The sequence below is a fragment of the Anas acuta genome, chromosome 4 (assembly GCF_963932015.1).
Source record: "Anas acuta chromosome 4, bAnaAcu1.1, whole genome shotgun sequence".
NCBI lineage: Eukaryota > Metazoa > Chordata > Aves > Anseriformes > Anatidae > Anas > Anas acuta.
The window spans coordinates 31,557,916-31,576,950 of record NC_088982.1 but is presented as its reverse complement, the minus strand read 5'-3'; the positions used below and the strand labels follow the sequence as shown (position 1 = coordinate 31,576,950).

Here is a 19,035-nt window from a genome sequence, read left to right as displayed (position 1 = left end):
TTTTGTAATAGCCTTAATCATATTTTGAAGCCATGGTTTACTTCAGGATAACTTCTATCTCCAACTGGAAAGACTGATTAACGTGTGCTTAGGATAAAAAGGATTTCTCACTGCAGCTCTAGTACACCTACCAGCTTGTGCTGTGTATCTGTTTTGCACCTCTTGAGTACTTTGGGTTGCTTACTCCAGTGACCTGTAATGATCTTCAATTGCTTGCAGCTGAGATGCCATTCCATTTCCTAGAGTACTCTTCCCGTTAGCAGCTGTTTGGTAGCAAGGCTGCTGTTGCAGCTCAAGGAGCCAAGTGAAGGTCTGAGTGAATGCTTTGGGATGCACAGAATTCCATCCTCCTGCTCCAGTAAATTTGAACAAATAAATTTTCATGGATTTGGAACTGATGAACAGCAACCACAAAGTGCAATATTACCTTTTGGATACAGGAAGCACATGCCTTTAAGCAAACGGAGCAGTCCTTTTAAGGATATACTGTCAGAACAAGGAACAGTGCCTTACAAGAGTTTTGCTGGTGCATCACTGTGTCATCCCACCTCCTGCTTAAGTAGTTCAGTAAGAAATGTTAACAGTTTCATTTGATAGCAGGATTGTGTGAGATGGGAAACCCAATAACATTTTGCACTTGATACCTGTTTTAAATTCTTCTTTATTTCAAGTTCTCTGTTGTGTGATACATAGTAAACTATTCTGAGCACTGCACTAGTAGCAATAGCAAAGAAAGTAAGTTGCTGATTTTTTTTTTTTAAACAAGGGGTTTGCTGATGTCTATTAAAATCTCCAATGCTGGCCTGAAGTTGGCACCTTTCTAATGAATGCAGCCTAACGGTGGTTACTGAAGAGCTCTTGCTCTAGCAAGGCAGGGGGCAGAAGTACATGTAAGCCATCTCTAGAAGCAATCTCATCATTCCATAGTTCAATTCACCTTTCTCTGGTGGCATTGATTTCTTGTACTAATAACCATTTTTGTCTGATTTCATTGTTCTAGCCAGCCAAGCCAGGGACCTTCTATCAAAGATGCTAGTCATTGATCCGGCTAAGCGAATATCAGTAGATGAAGCCTTACAGCATCCATACATTAACGTCTGGTATGACCCAGCAGAAGTGGAGGCGGTAAGTCAGATGTGATTCCTTATTTCAGACTGAAAAATGTAGATGTGATTCATGTTTTCCTCCTGCTTTATAGCAGCTTGGTAACAAACATGCTATAAGAAACGATGTTGTGACTGTGGTGGTCTCTGGATTCATGTGAAATTGCATCTGTTGGGACACAATGCATCTGTTTGATAATTAACTGACAATAGATAGAAACATAAAAAAGGTTTTAAGTGCATGAAGCCGTTTTCTGCTCTCTTCTAGTCAAGATGGGAAGAGTATTTTGAAGCAGTAGCTCACCTGTTTTTCTAGCTATATAACAGTCTGGCAAAGAAAAACAAAAGTTATCTTTCCTTATAAACCTGACCATGTGGAAGACAGTAAGTGTCACTTGTATTTATTTTCAAGGAAGTATGTGCAAAGAGGAGAATCAAACAAAACAATACGAAATCTTAGTGGAATACATATTATTAAACTGCGGCAGAGGCTCATGTGATTTCCTGGGCCACAGTTCAGTGTTTGGTACCACATATACTGAGGGCAAAGAAGATGAAATTGAATTTTTCTTTCAATCTTGTCATGCTTCATTCACCTCCCTGCATGCCTTGATCAGATTGTTGTTAACAGGAATCAGTGCAATCTGTAGGCACTTCAGTGGCGTGGTATGAATAGGTATAAATTCAGAGATGGTCCCTAATAGCGTATGGAAACAGCCCAATCTTGCAGCAGGTTTGGAAATGCTGCTTATCACAACAGGCAGGTAAGACCCTGATCCCTGCAAATTTCAGTCATTACTGTTCAGAGACATATTCCAATTCAGCATATGTTCTTAAAAGAACAGTGGCCTTGAAGGAAGAGTAAATGGAAAACACAAGAAAAACACCAAATTTCCATTGTGTAAGCTTTTTGCAGAGTGTGTTACTTAGGGATGTGTTAGAGGGGATGGCTCTGCTATCTAGAAAGCCTTTTGATTTTGTGCACTTGATTTTTTTTTTTTTTGAAAAGTTCAGTCACTGTGAGGTTCTAGCATATGATATGCTGATATATATTACACTCCAACTCCAACATGCCTGTTACACTCCAACATGTCTGTTCCAGTTTAATATCCCTCTCGCAGGCCTCATTCTATTAACAGGTAATTAAGTTGTATTTCCATGCATTATTTCTGTATTAAAGAACTACTGTGACGTGAAAAGAACTCAGATAAGTCTTTTACTTACAGGCACTGTGCTGTCATACCTTCTGATCTTGCCTTTATTCAAACCATTTAGCCCCATTTTTTTTTCTTATTATCCACGGATAGTTTCAAGAACTACGTTCATTATTGGAATTAGTTGACAAATAGTTTATGCTAACATTAATCACTCTGAGGTGAGTCTGCTATTGTAAGATTTCTGTTCTCAGTCTGTACAAAGCTGTGTGGCATGGCTTGTGTTCCCTGACTGGAAGACTTACAACCAGAGGAACAGTATCTGTGCATGAACAGACATTGTGGTGCTTTCTCTTGCAAACTTTGATAATAATAAAGCCATGTGTGGAGCACAGTAGTCATTCTTTTCTGAATAACATGCTTTGCTGAATTTGCTCAACTCTTCTCTGTCTCTTAAAGGTATTCTCATATTTAAATTATCAGGAAATTGGACTATTTTGACCCTTTGCTCTTTCCATTACCTGATAAACCAGTTAATGCATTTTGCATATTCTCTCAGTATTCTGTTCTACACTTGTTTTCCATTCCTTTTGCTTATTTCACGTTGAAATTCAGGCATGCTGTTTTAAATATGTTGGCCATTTCTGAAGCATTTGTCGCGTTATCTTTAAACCAAGATGATCTTTGCTAAAAACATGTACATCATTTACTACATGCTGGGCGTTTGTTTCACTAGACAAATTGCAGTTAGTCAGGATCAAGATCTTTCTTTTGTCCAGCCTGTTTAGTGGATTTTCGTGGAAGTAATCATGACTCTTACTAGGCAGTAATTGCTTGCACTTAAAACAAACAAAAAAAAACCCATACTGTCCTAGTGCTGATTAATTTGTTTGTTTGTTTGGCGTGTGTTTGTTTTATTTTTTTACAATTAAGTGAGTCTTCTCTTAAGTCAGTGCCTGCCTTCTGTAACTAGTCTTATCCATGGTGCACAGGTCTATTTTTCCTGTCTGAAAACAAAGCTTTAGAGATGGAGATTTTAGAAAAGTCTGGTTCTGACTCAAGAAAAGCTCCACATTTTGAGTTTCTGTTGCCTGAGTTGAGTTCGATTCTCTGTTGCCCAAGTTGAGTTGCATCACTCTGGTGTGATGAAGAGGTGAAGTGGATCAGATCTCCTCTCAGGCCAGAGGGATCAGAAGCTTAATAGGTACTACAGTAATCTCAGTCTTTTCTTCTCTTCCTTTACACAAGGAAATACATTGTATTTGGGGATATACCTGCCTATTACATTACAAATAATGACTTCATTGTTTGAGAAGGGAAAAGAAGAGCTGTAAGCCAGATTTTACAATGCATCATCCCATGTTGGAGAGGCACCAGGTACACACTGTGGCTTTTGCTTTGCTTTCTCCTAGGTGGGCCCTGCCTCCAGAGAAGAACTGCAGAGATTTGCATCCATTTAACGGGCTAGGTGCCAGAGGGTAAAATAGGGGCCTTAGCTGTTTCCCACAAAGAGGACAGGCAAGGAAAGGATTGATTGGAGGGAGGACAGGGAGAGAGAATGGAGTAGCCAAGAAGAATATTCTGCCATTTGCTTAGGGAAAGTTTGCAGAGGAGCATCTGCTACCTAAACGAGTTTTCCTTCATTGTTCACAGCATGAAGCAACCCCGTTCTTTCAGATTGCCATGTAAGCACAGGCCCTGGAAACTGAGAGCAGAGCACCAGTCAAGTGAGCAGTGGAGATGCTTTTGCTCACTTGGTTGTGCAGAACCTCTCACAGTACTGCACTGTGTTGCATATGCTTGTGTTTACTGCACTTTTGTAGCACTTGATAAGCCCTTCTCCATAGGGTGAGGGCTTTCATCACACAACTGAAGGTCTGGTCTTCATCAAAAGCAGCTAGTTATCTGCTGTGCAAGGTTCATTTGCTTCAGAGGCCTGGCAGAAGAGGTATCAGAAAGCATTTTGTGTGATGGGCATTTTGAAGTGGGCTATTGCAGTGTCATGAAGTGTCAGTGTATGTCGGAGTAGACTGCAAAGAGCACTGAAGAGGGTTAAGAGCATTTGGTGTCCAGGTTTCACCTGGAGGTAATGACCCTCTACATCTGCCCAGGTTTATGGCATTTTGAGTGTGTGAGGACCAGATAAAATAGCCCTGTCCAGTTAAAAAGCAGACTAGCGAGAGAGTTACAATCCCTTTTCACACATCTATTAAAAGTTTATGGTCCTTCACAGGCTGTCTGGGGGCAATAAAACTATTATGTCTCATTCTAATGGGCAAAGACTCTATCAGAAATAAGAAGTGGTAGGAAAGCAATACCCTTTTTCCTCCTGACATGTAACAGCATCATACTTTTCTGGTCTGCCTTAAATATCATGTTGTGATTCCCTGATAAGCAGAGGAAGAAACTGTGGTACTTGCTTTTCAATAACAGCATGAGGCTACACAAACAGTGCTGTGACTCCACAGACTTGTTCAAAGAACAAACCATATCCAAAGACCCCAACAGCTCTGAAACAATTGCGTTCATAGGTAGAAACAGGCATTGCACAGTTATTCAACTTACCTTTTGAGTGGGTAAACAGACTTGGAGGAAATTCTCATGTCCGTCCTACTAAGCTTGATAGTCAGCTTCTTTTCAGCCCACCCAGCTTGCCACAGAAACTTTGATAAGAAATCACAGCAATAGGTTCTCCCAAGAGTACATCATTGCTCTAAATTTCATTTGAATAGTGTTACTCACTTAGAAGATGATTTCTGACTTACAATTAAAATGTGTCTTAAAATAGTACAAAAACATATCTCTACAGGTAATGTATGTTTATGATTGTGTCAATTCCTTAGATTTTTGGAACTGTTGAAATCTGTTACCAATCTAGATGTACATAACAATATTTGGACTATTAGCATGAATAAATGAGACACATGATATCTTTTCTCCCTTCAAGTGCTCTATTCTTTTTTTTTTTTTTTTTTTTAGGAAAGACATTTCTAACATTCCCCACCTACAAACACAGACTACTTACTGTGTTTATTGTACCTAATCTGAATAGCTCCCTGATGTCTTATTAAATTCTGCTTTCTTGTCTGAAAATGTTGTGCTTGAGACTTGTCATTTATGCAGCTACCTTTTTTGAAGTTCCTATGCATTCTTACACTGCACTGAGATTATCTGCAAGTCCCAGATCTGATACTTTGGTTTCCATATCTCCCCTAATGTTTATACAGTGGTGTCTGTACACGTGTCACTGTTTTTATCCCAAAATGTTTACACAGTATGTCAGTAGAATTAATTCCTAGGCATGTGCTTCAGAATAGCTTCAGCGTTGCCAACTGGGCAGCTCTGAAAGTGAACTTGAGAACAGTTGTGCTGCTTGTTCTCTGTGAAGGTGTTGGCTTGAGCAGCTTGGTCTCCAGTCTGATTCTTTCCTTACCACTGGCATTAGAGATGATTTAGAAGGGGGAAGAGAGCTGCTTATCAGTACCAAATCACATTCTTAGGTAATAGAATTGCTTAGGACTTAATCTTTCAAACTTTTCACCTATAAATGATGAAGGAATCGCTTCATTTTGCAATCTCTTGAATATCAGCATGATTTCATCTTGGTTCTTACTTGGGAACAATATCACTCCATTCCACGCATCACATCTGGTATTAAAATCTGTTGCAGATTATTATCTGTTGCTTTCCATTAGCTGATACCAAAATTCAACTTAGATTTAACTGCATCTGTAGTTATCTGACGTATCCATTAGAAGTGAGATTTCTTAGAAAACTGTGAGAGCGGATGTTAAAAGTGTCCTTTTTAAGCATTTCTGTATATTACTAAGAGTTTTACAACAGTGGTGTATTTTTTGGATTTGCTTTTCACTGTAATGCACACTGCTTTCTTTCTTCACTGGTTTTATTTTCATAGGACTTGGTTACACTGGGATATGTCTGCATCTAGAACCACCCCTGAGGGAGGGTCTGAGTTGTTAAATATCATTGATTTTTCTCTGTATGCCAAGCTGCTGCATCTTACCATTACTGTGGTGTCATTTCCTACAGGGGTTATGAGAAGAGCGTGGTTGGTGGATCTCAGCCCAAGGTCCTCTCCATCCAAAAAAGAAACTGTTGTTTTATTGTTCAGCGTTTGTCTGTAAACAATCTATGTCCAGCTGTTAAAATACAACCTGTTCAAAAGTAGTTTCAGGTGCCATAGGTAGTCCAAAAAAAAAAAAAAAAGACCAAAACAAATCACCTCTTACTTACCTGTGAGCTCTGTGACCTTGGCAAAAAACACTTCAAAGGTTTTTCTTCAGTGTCACCTTTACAACATGCGATGTTTCAGTGGCAAAATCAAGGCTCGTCAGGCTGTGCAGCTTTTCTGGTATTCTCTTCTCTTGTTTAGCCCTGTATTTATTCAGATGTATCCGAACTCTTTGGTGATCTGCCACTGGGTCTTTTAGCAATCAGTTGCAGGGTTTGGGTTTTTGCTCAGAGGTCTGTGCTGCACATCTGCTGTCTCACAAAAGAAATTTGCAGCTTTGCTTTGTACATGGGTACAGATATTTTCTCTAGTCAGCAACATCTATCCATTTATAGCTGATTAATTATGGAAGCTGAACAGAGCTACTGCGGCAGTCTTTGCTATTGTCAGTGGGAACTAGTAGTTTTAGAAGAAAGAGATCTTTCTTCCTTTCTTCCTTTTCTTTTTTTTCTTCTTATTTTTTTTTTCCCTTTTCCAAACCAAATTAAAGCATTTTCCAGCTTGCTGGAACATACCTGCAAGCTGTTTTCTTGTCTGCATGTAGCCAAGTAACCACGACTCCTGCTGCATGGCACCCTTACAGTGCAGCTGACCACTGTTTCCTTGATGCAAACTACAGGCTGAGTGAGATTTCCAAGAGGCTCTGAAGGCTCCAAGCAGCACAGGCAGAGGCATCTCTTCTGCCACCTCCCTAGCTGAGCCCAGAGCCAGCCAGCTGTGGGCTCCCCAGGCACTACTGGGTGATATGCAGAGCCCTTGATATTTTCCTCTCTAGCCAGAGAGACTTCAAGCCTCTTCTGACAGTGCCCTGGTGTACTTGTTTGCACTGCAAAAAGAAATGTATAAATGTTATCAGTAATACAACTGAAGGCGTAGCAAAGCACCAAAGAATGTTTATATTCACCTTTTATTCTGGGACCTAAGCCATATAACCCATTGTTTAACCTCACACCTTTCATTTTTACAGCCTCTGGTGCCTCTGCTCTTTATATATGGCCAGCTCTGTCGTTGCCTTGTCCTCTGCTCCAGACCCTGTGAGGCCAGGAACAGATGCAGAAGCAAGCTTTCTTCCTGCCAAGCTTTTTCTAAAAATAGCTCATCCTATGGTCTGCACTGTGCTGACACCAGCTCCGCAGAGGCAGGGGTAGCATGGGAGCTGTTTTATTCATGTGGGAGCTGCTTTATTCACATGGGAGCTCAGGCCCATTGCCTTCACTTCCTAGCAGTCGTATGCAAACCAGTCCATGTTGCTTTAGTGAAGTAAGAATTCATCAGCCTCAATATATGTCTTGCTTTTTCACCCTGGTGAGAAGCTTTTCCTCCTGGATGTTAGAAAGGTGTTCAGTGAGTCCAGTTATCTCCTGTTTGTGTGACCACTTGCAGAATGGTGCCTTTTTTCCTTTTTTTATAATTTAGAAAAAGACCCATATGTGTATTTCCTGATTTTTTTTTGTTGTTACATTCAGTGAAAGTTAAACACTCTGCAAAAATACTTGAGAAATTGGTATAATTTAGAACATGAGAACCACTGAAACAGCAAGCAATTAATATGTACAAGAAAAATACCATTCCTTCCTTCCTTTTTGCATCCACATACAGACCGTATTCTTTGTTATTGTTGCAAATTCAATTGCCTACAAATCGATTTGATTTGAGGAGAAAACAGTTTAAAAAAAAAAAAAGCTAGATGCTGCCACCCACAGGCCTGGTCTTTACTCTGCTTTGTGTTAATGCTAGCCTGATGATACTTTTTCTGAAACATGTACCAACTAGCACGTAATTCTCAGTTGGGAGGATGTATTAGGGTATCTACAGTACTGCAACTGTATGCATATAGAAAATGAACTGTGATGAGTTCGGTCATTTTGTCAGCCATTTGAGTTAGGCAGGAAAGTCATTTTTAGGCTAACCTTTACACCAAGTAAAGCCTGAAGTCAGGTGCTAGTGGAGGATCCAGGTATGACAGCTGCTCTGTCATCTTCACTGCTGTGACAGTGTCTGCGTCACAAACATCTCCTCTTCCCTCTAATTTTAGAAGCTGGTTAAAAAGAAAATTTAAAAAAAAAAAAAAAAAAAAAGGAAAAATTAAGCAGTCAGCCTGAAGGGGACTATTTAGGTTGATGGTAATGCATTAAGCTCAGTGGTTCTTGTTAACATTAATGAGGATTGCAGGAAAACTTCATTCCTCAAGCTCCTGTGGTATTCTCAGCTCAGCACTGTGCCTCAGAATCAATGAAAATGTCCTGAACGAGTCCTAAAGATTTAGGAAATGAATGAGGAAATTCAGATGAGAAAGCTTTGCTGTTTCAGGGAGAGGGTGCTGGCCTGGCCTCTCAGTGGAGTTCCCCTCACCTGTGTTCTGCACAGGCTTTAGAGGTAATAAATATATCCTGCCTGTGAGAAGCAGAGGCACTTATTTGTGTCATTATCACAGTGACACATCTCAGAGCTGTGGGTTCTCCTGGCTCATACGTACCAGGCTGCAGTATGAACACCAGCACAGCAGTGGGATGCTCTGAGCAGGTGCAGTTTCTGGCATCCCACTGCATGTGAAATACAGAGTTTGGGTGCTCACCCTCAATCAGTTGCTTTCCTCATAACTAGCAGTTTGGTAACAAGTGAGATTGTTTTGGGCTCTCTCCCTGGAAAATGCCTTCCTTTCCAGAATGTGTTGATCTAGGAAATAATGACTGCAGCTTTTCTTCCTGACTGTTACCCAATTATGCCTGCTTAAGACATAGCTGAAATAAATTAGGGGAGACATAAGCCAAGGATTTTGTGGTTGTGTGAGCTGAGGCCAGGAATGTGCATCTGATCTTTGCCTTTGATTCTGTAATTTGCACATTTGAGAAGTACAGTAGTGAAGGAATCAATCTTGCTATTTCTGGCTGGGGAGAAATACACCGTTTTCAATGGCGGGTATAAAAAGAGTGTAGACGCGTGGTAGGGGTTATTTTACCCAGAGCCTGTACTGTGGGTAACCTCACTGAAGCTTTAGAGAGGAAGGTACTTGCAGGATATTCCCGTCCAACTTGGTTGACTTGCTTGGCTTCCATCTGGCAGAGAAGCAGCGGGGCTGTTGCTGTGCCTGACAGTGGCTCTGAAGCCTCACCCACTGCTGCTGCCAAAAGCCAAGAGCCAGCAGACAGCTCCTGCAACTCCTCTTTGAATTCCTAGCCCCTGGGGCTTCCATGCCTTCACCAAGCATCCTCTGCTTTCCCCCGCTAGGAAATCCAAGGTGCTGGGCTGGCCAAGTGGCTGAGCAGTACACAACCCGTGTGTGGGATTTCTGGGCTCGGTGCAAGCGGAATGATGGCATTATTGACCAGGGTCTTATTGCACTGCAACTATGCCTCTTGTTTAAAAGAGGAAGAGGGAGAAGTATTGTGTTTTCTTCTATATAAAGTGTTGATTTCCAGAACTGTTAACTCCTTTAATATTCAGATATGGTTCATGTGGTTTTGCATAAACAGGATGGATTATAAAGAGAGAGAGGAGAATTGATCTTTACTCCTAGTTATTTGCAATATAAAGAACAATCTGATAAATTGTTTTATTTCTCTTGCAGCCGCCTCCCCAGATATACGATAAACAGCTGGATGAAAGGGAACATACAATCGAGGAATGGAAAGGTAATCACAGTTTAGGATTATATGGAAAGGGGTATTTCTGTGGCAAATAAGCCATGTCCCACTACCAAGTGCATCTCTAAAGCTAAAAGAATTCCTATCACAGCAAGAATTGAAACCAGCAAACTGGTCCTTTTGTAATGAGAACACAAGATAAAAGGAACGTCCTGAGAACCACCGTTACCTGCACAGGTTAACAGGAACTCCGGAGTGCAGATTACAATGCTACATTGAAATTTAAGTTGATCATCTGCCAAAGAGAGTGCTGTGTAGCAGGATGATAGATCGGAAGTTTTCTTATACTTGATAATGCTGTATTATTCTGCTGCTTCATTTCTGGGCAGTGGAGCATTAAACAATTCACATGTTCTAGTTTAACCTGATTTGTCTCAATTCAGCTCCAAAAAGAGGTGGTCACAGAGGAAGGGAATGCAAGAGTGAGGTCTTAGGCAAATAGAGCTGTCAGACTCATGAAGACAACGTAGGGTAGCCCCCATGCACCTATAGGAGGGCTGCTGTTTCCTGATTTTGTTGTTCCTGATCACAGGCACTGGTTCCTGTTTGTGACTGTTGCAATTCTGTTTTCCAGAACTCATCTACAAAGAAGTAATGAATTCTGAAGAAAAAACTAAAAATGGCGTAGTAAAAGGACAGCCTTCTCCTTCAGGTACTCAGCCCCATTGAATAACTGTGTGTTGTCTGTACTGGCAAAAGGAAAACAGAAGGAACTGAAGCACTTGGCCTGCACTAGCAGTTATGTAGATCAATTTCAGAAGTTGAATTCAGCACTTTTAATGGGTTGAGCTTGATTACCAGAACTGCAGTGTGAACACTCAAAAATAGCTCTGCTTGGTATTTGAGACATAGTTGCTCTAGTAATTAACACTTTATAATATTTATGGGTGTGATAAATCTTGAATCGTGTTACTGATAATCTCATACAGGTTCATTTTTCATCTTAGAGATTGAGTGATTTGTAAGGTTCAAACATGGTATTACCATCATTTTACAAAGGAAGGGTAAAGCAGGATGCCCAAAAATACTGTCACAACCAAAATCCTGGGCTTGGTCTCCTAGGCCATAACTATGGAAGAACCAAGCTTTGCCTCCCCCACACTCATTTCTGCACTGTCACTAGATGATTTGATGCCTCCCCATTCTACTAAAGTGCCTACAAGAACTAGGCTTGTATCAGAGTGCCTGGAGGCTTTGCTGGCTTGATTTGGTTTGTTACTCCTTTTTTGAATCATGATGATGCCTGTGTGATCCTAGCTGACAACTGATCGCTGGGTGCTTTGTAATTCTAAGAAGCCTAGATAAGAAGTGGAGTGATGATAAGACATGATATGAGCTACACCTCTTCAAAACAAACTCGAGGGAGAGAATTTCTTGGTAAAATCTTGTTGGGTGTTACCTAATGTCTGAAGTTTGTGTGGTCCATATTCAGCTTAGTGTTGCTTAAGATGGTCTGTGTACTTACATGCCTGTTGCCACAGGGTGACTGTTCTCTGCTTTTCCTAAACTGCAAGAAGTTGTGGGGTTTCAGGTTTAATCACGTTGGTGTTCGTTTTCGTAGCACAGGTGCAGCAGTGAACAGCAGTGAAAGCCTCCCTCCGTCCTCATCTGTCAATGACATCTCATCCATGTCCACGGATCAAACTCTGGCGTCTGACACGGACAGCAGCCTGGAAGCTTCTGCGGGACCCCTCGGTTGTTGCAGGTGACTAGCCGCCTGCCTGCGAAACCCAGCGTTCTTCAGAGGATGATGTAGTTGAGGAGGAAAAAGTAACACGAGTTAAGAGATGAAGAGAAATAAAAAAAAAAAAAAAAGAAACAACAAAGATTTAAATGAAACAAACAAAAAAATCTTTCCAGCCTGCTTCTCCTACAGAATTATGTAATGCAGCTAAGCTCGAGTGTATATTTAACTTATAGTTGCTCTGCTTTGGTCTTCTTCCAATGATGCTTACTGGGGGGTAAAAAAAAAAAACAAAAACATGGATTATTCTAATCCATGGTTTTTTTTTTTTTGTCTGTCCCCGTAAGATGCAAAATTAATGGCTGCAAAACCAGCAACTTGCAACTGTCCTTTTCACACTGGCATGACAAGGTGTGCAGTAACCACTCTAAAACATCCAAGTGTATATCTGCCTTCACTTTCTGTTCTGTTGTCTTCTGCTCACTGAGGCAGAATATACAGGCATTTTTCTCCTTATACAAATAGCACACACGCCAACAGGCTTCTGGCCGTGTATGCAGCTGTGTGCCTATAGGAGCACGTGCACCTGCATACATCCTCAGTATGCACTCCACAACTAAATGGCCCGTTTCAGGTGAACTGCATAAATACTTCTGTGATACCACCAGTACACAGGCTGTTTCCTTGGTCATTGATGAGGTTGCATATCTTGCGTGAGGGTTTGTGGAAGTGAAAATAACCACATCGAGCTGAGGCTCCCTCAGAGACTTGAAGATGTAGCACCAAAATTTCTGCTGAGACTTGTTATATATATTTTGAGATAGTAACCAGTTTGTATTGAAAGAAGATGCCACAGAGCTGCACATGAAAATGTGTGTGAATATTAGGAATTGTTCTGATTTTTAGAGCAGATAAGCCAGGCTAAGACCAGGTTAGAAGGAAGCACATGTATCTTTGCAAGTTACAGGGAACAAGAATGAATGGTTTTTACGCGTGTTTATGCCCAGAAAGCTTCATCTCAGCAAGCAACTCTTCCTGTCAATATTGAGTTATCATCTTAGCTTACAAATAGGCTCACTACTGTGAGTTCCAGCTATGTTTATGTCTTAGGGGGTATGAGAAGGTTGGGGAACAGGTAGACTGGTCAAAAAGACATGCAAAATTTGATTTTATTTCATGCGTATGTTTTTACTGAGTTAAACAAAGGAAATTTGCAACCCTCTCCTTCTCGGTGTGTTTGCAGCTTAGAGATTGTTCTCCCTTTAATCATTCCCTTACAGGAGCCTCCACTACTAAGAGAACAGGCTGTCCTGGATGCTTTTGGCTGTTTACTTGCTCGTGGCAAATCACCTAACTCCCTGGGAAGTTTTACCAGCTGTGTTACATGGACAAGATCCACACAGTGAGTGGGTCTAGTATTCCTGTTCTCTAATAACAAAGAGTTGTAAGAATAGACAAGAATACAGATCAGTCCAGTTCTGACAAGCGCCAAAGAACTCGGGTTGTGCCAGAGAATACATAGGCTTCCCAGTGGTAAGTGACAGCAAGTGTTTGTATCGGAGAAGGGCAAAACTACACATTCCATTTCAGAACTGAGTATTTTTCCAGTTAAAACAGCAACTGGCATTTTCCACTGCAAGAGCATAATCACCTGAGCTGGAAATTAACTACAATGTGTGTCATCTCTCCTCTTGCCAGTGTGTGCCATGTAAAACAAAATGACATAACACTGGAATGCTTTTCCAAAAGTCAAAAAGATTTTTTTTTAGAATATATTATTGGATACTTTAAAATCACTCATCATTACATATTCAAAATTTTCCAAAAATAGAAGTGTTCACTTAGGTGGCTTACAAACGTACTGTTCTGCAGTATGAAAAAAAAAATTGAGTAGCAAGTCAGTTTTTCTTCCAAGGGAAGAAAACAAAAGAAAGCTTCTCTTCAGGGTGGGGAGGAGGGAAGATAAGAGAGATATGGGTAAAAAGTAGGTTCAGGTCCGGTGGTGGATCTGAGCTGCCTCCAAATTGCTGTAAGAAATGGTGTATTTTTTTTTCTCCAAGGATATTTTTGGTAGATTTTTTCTGGGAAAAAAAAAATGAAATTAGGTCTGTGATTTTCTAAAAACTCAGAGTAGTAATAGTGAAAGCAATAATTTACTACTGCTAAAACATTTAGCAATATTCTCTCTTAAGCCATGAAGCATCAAGTTGTTGTTCAGTGAGGTAATGCTCACTTGAAAGCCAGTGGTCATAGAAGTATTCAAAGGTAAACAGCAATGCCTTGTTGGGTATGAAGGCAATAACTTCAAGGGTGACTTCTTAGCAATAATGGAATGTATCGCCTCCAGATTTAAATGATAACAGGTATATATTAGTAGCGTTCAGATATCTAGCATCTGTTTTAAGTTCCTTATTTTTCAGCATTTTAGTGTGTTATTTAACCAACAAGAAAAAAAAAAGAAAAAAAAAAAAGAAAAACAAACTACTCTCAAAGCTAAGTGGAACTGCAAAAATACAGCAGATGCAGAATGTAGGAATTAGGAATAATCACAGCTCATCGCCAGTGATGATATGGAGATGTGGCACAGACAGTAGCAGAAAACCCATTTGTAGTAGATGGATGCTTGCAGATCATCTGTGTTTTATCTGACAAAGCCAAAAAAACCCTACACATAGTCCAGTGGTATAATTTAGTCTTGTTTGATTTCCTTAGTGTTGGGGAGAGAACCGGTTACTGCAGAAAATGTCCTGCAGATGGGCAGTAAATAACCCCCCAGCACAGAACATATACAGCTTTATTCCCAGAAGCCCTGATTCTGCTAAGCACCAGTGCTGTAAACACATTTTGTGGAGACTGTAGGGATGTGTGTCTAATTTTCTGAGTAGCATGTGCTTTTTTTTGTCCTTTGTTCAGCAGTGATCGACATAAGCATGTGTTTAAGTGCCTTGTCGAAATGGGGCCTGTAACAATTAGTGCATCTCGTTCTATCCTTCAATTAGTCAGCCTCCTCGGTGAGCAGCTCTGGCAGTGGGAGGAGACTTGTGGCTGTCCACACTGGACAGCAGAAAAAAGCCATTGACAAAAAAAAAAAAAAAAAAGAAACAGCAATAGTTCCCTTCAGTCCTGGTCCTTGTATGGTCCTGTCCAAACTGAAGAGGCAGCCATCAGGTAGGAACAGCATCCTTTGTTCTACTTTTGCCTGGGAGGTTGGTGTAGTCAGCTGGTATCATACAGGAACGCAGTAACCTTGAATAATAGATGGCAGTGACGACAATCCGTAGCTACGCTAAGGTGCACAGGTATTTTTCTTTCAGATGCTGGAAGTTTGAGACCCTTCTCTTTGTCTTGCTGCTCATTATTCCAATGTTCCATGCAGTGTGGTCATGATAAATGCATTTTTTTTTTCTTGCCAATGATCTTTCAAGTCTACCTCCTAGATTATCAAGTTAACACGTAGTACTTGAGTAATAATTTCACCTCATTCTCAGGTTTGTAGCCGTATGTAGAATTGCCACTGTTACAGAGATGTAGGAAGGGGGCAAAGCACGAAGATTTAATGACAGATTTTTCAGATTGTTTGGGCACTGAAGCAGCAACCTGCCTATTGGCAGAAGGGGGCATAGGTGTGTGTATTGTTTGTCAGCACGAATGTCAGCTGGACACCTGGGTATTTCTGAAAATATGCCACAGAGCTCAGCTGTATCTTAAGTGTCTGAATAGCCTAAGAAGTTCTGTCCCAGGTGGCTCACTTAAGATAACTATCAGCAGGGCAAGGAAAATGACAGGCATCATAATTATCAATGGCTAATCAGAGCACTAGCAGCAAAAAATAGCGTTGAGAAAGTAGAGAAGTCACTGATAAATGTTCCAGCTTTATTTTCAGGTGGATTACTTCTGGATAGCACGAGAAATTTGGAGAAAAAAAAAAATACGAAAGGTCAGAATTGCTCCTAAGAGGTCTCTTTCCCTTTTCTTTTTCACTGGTGAGTTGAAATGAGGAAAAAGTATTGAGTTGCTTCAAACTGATGGAAGGTTATGTATGTTTTCAATCCAAAATGTTTTATAATTTTTGAAATCACTCTTCAGATGCTTACTCAGTAGTCAGAACAGTATCTTGTGAGTTTTGAATATATTCTGCTAGAATGTAACATACCTTCAGAGATTTCAGATATTTGTTTGAGGTGGTCACAAAGTGATTTATGCGAATCACGCTGTGGTTGGGAACCCTCCCATACTATCTCCATTTCCGTGGCATAGAAACACACAGGAATCTTCAAGTCCGTGTTATATAAAAGAGAGCTTAAAATGCAGTGCAAGTATGGTAACTTACCAAAAGAAAAAGAAGCCACAGAAAGCCTGATGAGGTGCTTCCCTAGTGCACTGGTGTTTTTCTTCTGGAAATCATCAGTTCGTGCATGATGCTGGCCTCAAGAGATGACCCAAGCCAGATGATAATGTGCCACTCTTCTAAGTTTATAACCAAGAGTGTTCATCTGTTAGGTTTTACCTTCACATATATTGCTTTACCTTTGGGATAATGATTCTGAAGAAATTAGACTTGTTGGCATGCCTTTAGGATTTTTTTGAAAATACTGTTACTAAATTGATTTGGATTGGTGCTCACTGATAAACATTACAGGACACAGATTGCTTTCCCCCCAGCATCCCATCTCATGAAAATATGCTAACAGTTAAAATGAAAACTGCCCGAGGGAGTCAGTTTGAGCAAATTTCCCACCTCAAAAAAAAGAAAACAAAAAAAAAATGTTTTGAATATCCTGAAATCATTGTAAAATATACTAGAAATATTTGAATTCAAAATAACTTTTAAAAGCCACAGTTAGTTGTATTATAAATATTGCAGTATTTAAAATGATCAAATAATTCTAATTGCAGGTCTTTTTGTATACTGATGTTTTAAATCTTCATGCGAATTCAAACATGCCTAACAACGACAATAACACATTTTCCGACAAATGCTGCGTGCTTCCAGGGACAGCAATGGGCAAGGCAACCTGCAGGGGAGAATTAGGCTTTCCTTTTAATGGTCTGGCAAAAAAAGAAGTTTGAGTTAGTGATTTACTTTACATTTATGGTGTGTGTGTGAACGCGCAAGAAAGAGAGGGAGTGCAAATGGATGTGATTTTTAGAACTTCACCTTTGTATTCATATTTGATTCAAATTCTCATTGTGGATAAAGAGCATAATTGTAACTAACATAATCACACATCTTCAAGCATCTGATGGCTGTGCTTATTTGAACTTCCACCACTTTACAAAGGACACGGTTACCTATCTGCAAGCTCAAGGTGATTTTTTCACACACGTGCACACCAAAAGAACATAATTGTGCATAAGGTTTGAATATTCCACACATAAATAATGTCTTAATTAGAAAGATAGGGAGCACAGGGGAATGGTGAATGTGTCATCTTCACTGATGAGCTGTAAAATAGACCTGTCCAGTGGAATTTAGTGCAGTCTGCTTAACATATTAGGAACTTGCCAGTGCAGCCTGATTTTTTTATTTTTTTTTTTCAAATTAACTATCAATTGTGAGAGGTGAACTGTTTAACTTCATTTCTGTTCAGGCTCATCGACCCATGGCAAGTTTGAGTTTTAAGAAGGGTTTGATTTGACAAAAGAATGTTGAAAAACTCCAGCTGAGGCTTATGGTGCCTTTTTACCTGTGAGTGAAAGGATGAAAAGCACATATTGAAGGAAGACGGTCAGTTTGGGAAATAAATGTATCCCTACCACGTTTATCGTTTCAGACAGGTAACCCTGTCTCTTTTGTTAATTTTCACTGAACAGGGCCATTCTTGTCTTCTGGAAAGCAAGATATTTATAATGTAAATAGTTGTATTGACTTTTTTTTCCTGTAACTAATATGTAATAATCCAACACACGACTACTGATAGACCTTTTTGCAGTAAGGCCACTGTATGCCTAAATATGGTCGACCTCTGACCTCTTCCTAAGTCAGTCATGTGCTGAAAAGGAGGGTGCTGGAGGTTTCAATGTACATAGAGAATCATGTATATTTAGTAAATGGAGTAAGTGGGACTTATGGCCAGTATATATTAAAGCCACAACAGTAACAAAGCTCCAGATCTTAACTAGCAAAAACAACTGTTCACCTTGCCATGTCCATCTTGTAATAAGATCTAAGTTGCACCTGCCTGTAGTTCTGCATGATCAGACTTCAAAGTATAACTAACAAGATCTGTAATGTATCAGTGTTGATAAACATAGTTAAAAAAAAGAAAAAAAAAAAGGAAAAAAAAAAAAACTCAACCAACAACAGAAAATCAACAACGGCAACAGTTTCGTATCAAGACTGGAAGATGAGACATGTCCAATTTGTTGCACGGTTGTAGCTGAAAGCTGGAACCAGCGCCAGCGTGAGTGGACCGCAGTAGTGACGTCTGTTAAGGAGCCGACCTTTCTTCCGTATTGTTTTGTTCTTACCCTGTTATTCTCTGACTCTCTGTTGTTCCCTGTGTGGATACAGGGGAGAACTCCACCTCAGTCATCAGTGTTTTATGGGTCAATGTTGCATCAATGATTTCTGATTTCTGTTCATTTGTCAATTACTGAACTAGGACGGGAACTTCATTCTCTCCACTTGTCAAAAGGAATCCTGTCAGAGCTTCCTCATGGAGTTACTTCTCACTGCTGTCCTGACTCCTGTCGGTTGGATGACTTTGCCATGTTCCCAATAAACAGCACAATGCAGTAAACCACATTGATCGAGGGCTTCATTAAATGTGTTGTGCATCTGTACTCTCGCTGGGGCTCAAAGTCATGCAGGGACAGGACTCAATTCAAATATGGTATGTACTCTATGCATGACGCCTATATTACACCTTTATGACCTTATAGTGGGGGGAAAAAAAACTGCTGATCTTTACAGATGTGGATTCGGACCATCTTTTTGGGGGGAGGAAGGTTGTAGCGAATCTTGGTCCTTATCCTACGTGCCACTTGCTGCTATTCAGAGCGGCCAAGTGGAGGCTAAAGCGGAGCAAAGGCCGCCAAAGGGGGCCGCACACGGAGGTGAATTTCATGCTGTTTGAATGTGATCTTGCCAAAAAGCCTGTATGTCTAGCAGGGGAGACTGTGACTGTTCTAGAAGGAGTGTTGTGTGTTGTTTACTTAAAAACAAGCTTTGCTAATTAAAATAGTGTATTCTGGA

General features: G+C 40.3%; 1 protein-coding gene across 13 annotated transcripts in view; it reads left to right on the top strand.

Moving 5' to 3' along the window:
• Nucleotides 1-19,035, top strand: part of MAPK10 (mitogen-activated protein kinase 10) — a 120,578-nt gene extending 101,543 nt beyond the window's left edge. For 12 of the 13 annotated variants that reach the window (XM_068680532.1, XM_068680534.1, XM_068680538.1 and 9 more), the window contains 4 exons: nucleotides 1,001-1,125; nucleotides 10,078-10,141; nucleotides 10,728-10,805; nucleotides 11,720-19,035. In XM_068680532.1, the coding sequence (XP_068536633.1) occupies nucleotides 1,001-1,125; nucleotides 10,078-10,141; nucleotides 10,728-10,805; nucleotides 11,720-11,862 (410 nt within the window). In that variant the 3' untranslated portion in view covers nucleotides 11,863-19,035. Of the gene's footprint in view, nucleotides 1-1,000; nucleotides 1,126-10,077; nucleotides 10,142-10,727; nucleotides 10,806-11,714 lie in introns of all 13 variants that reach the window. The other variant, XM_068680539.1, reaches the window with a different exon arrangement.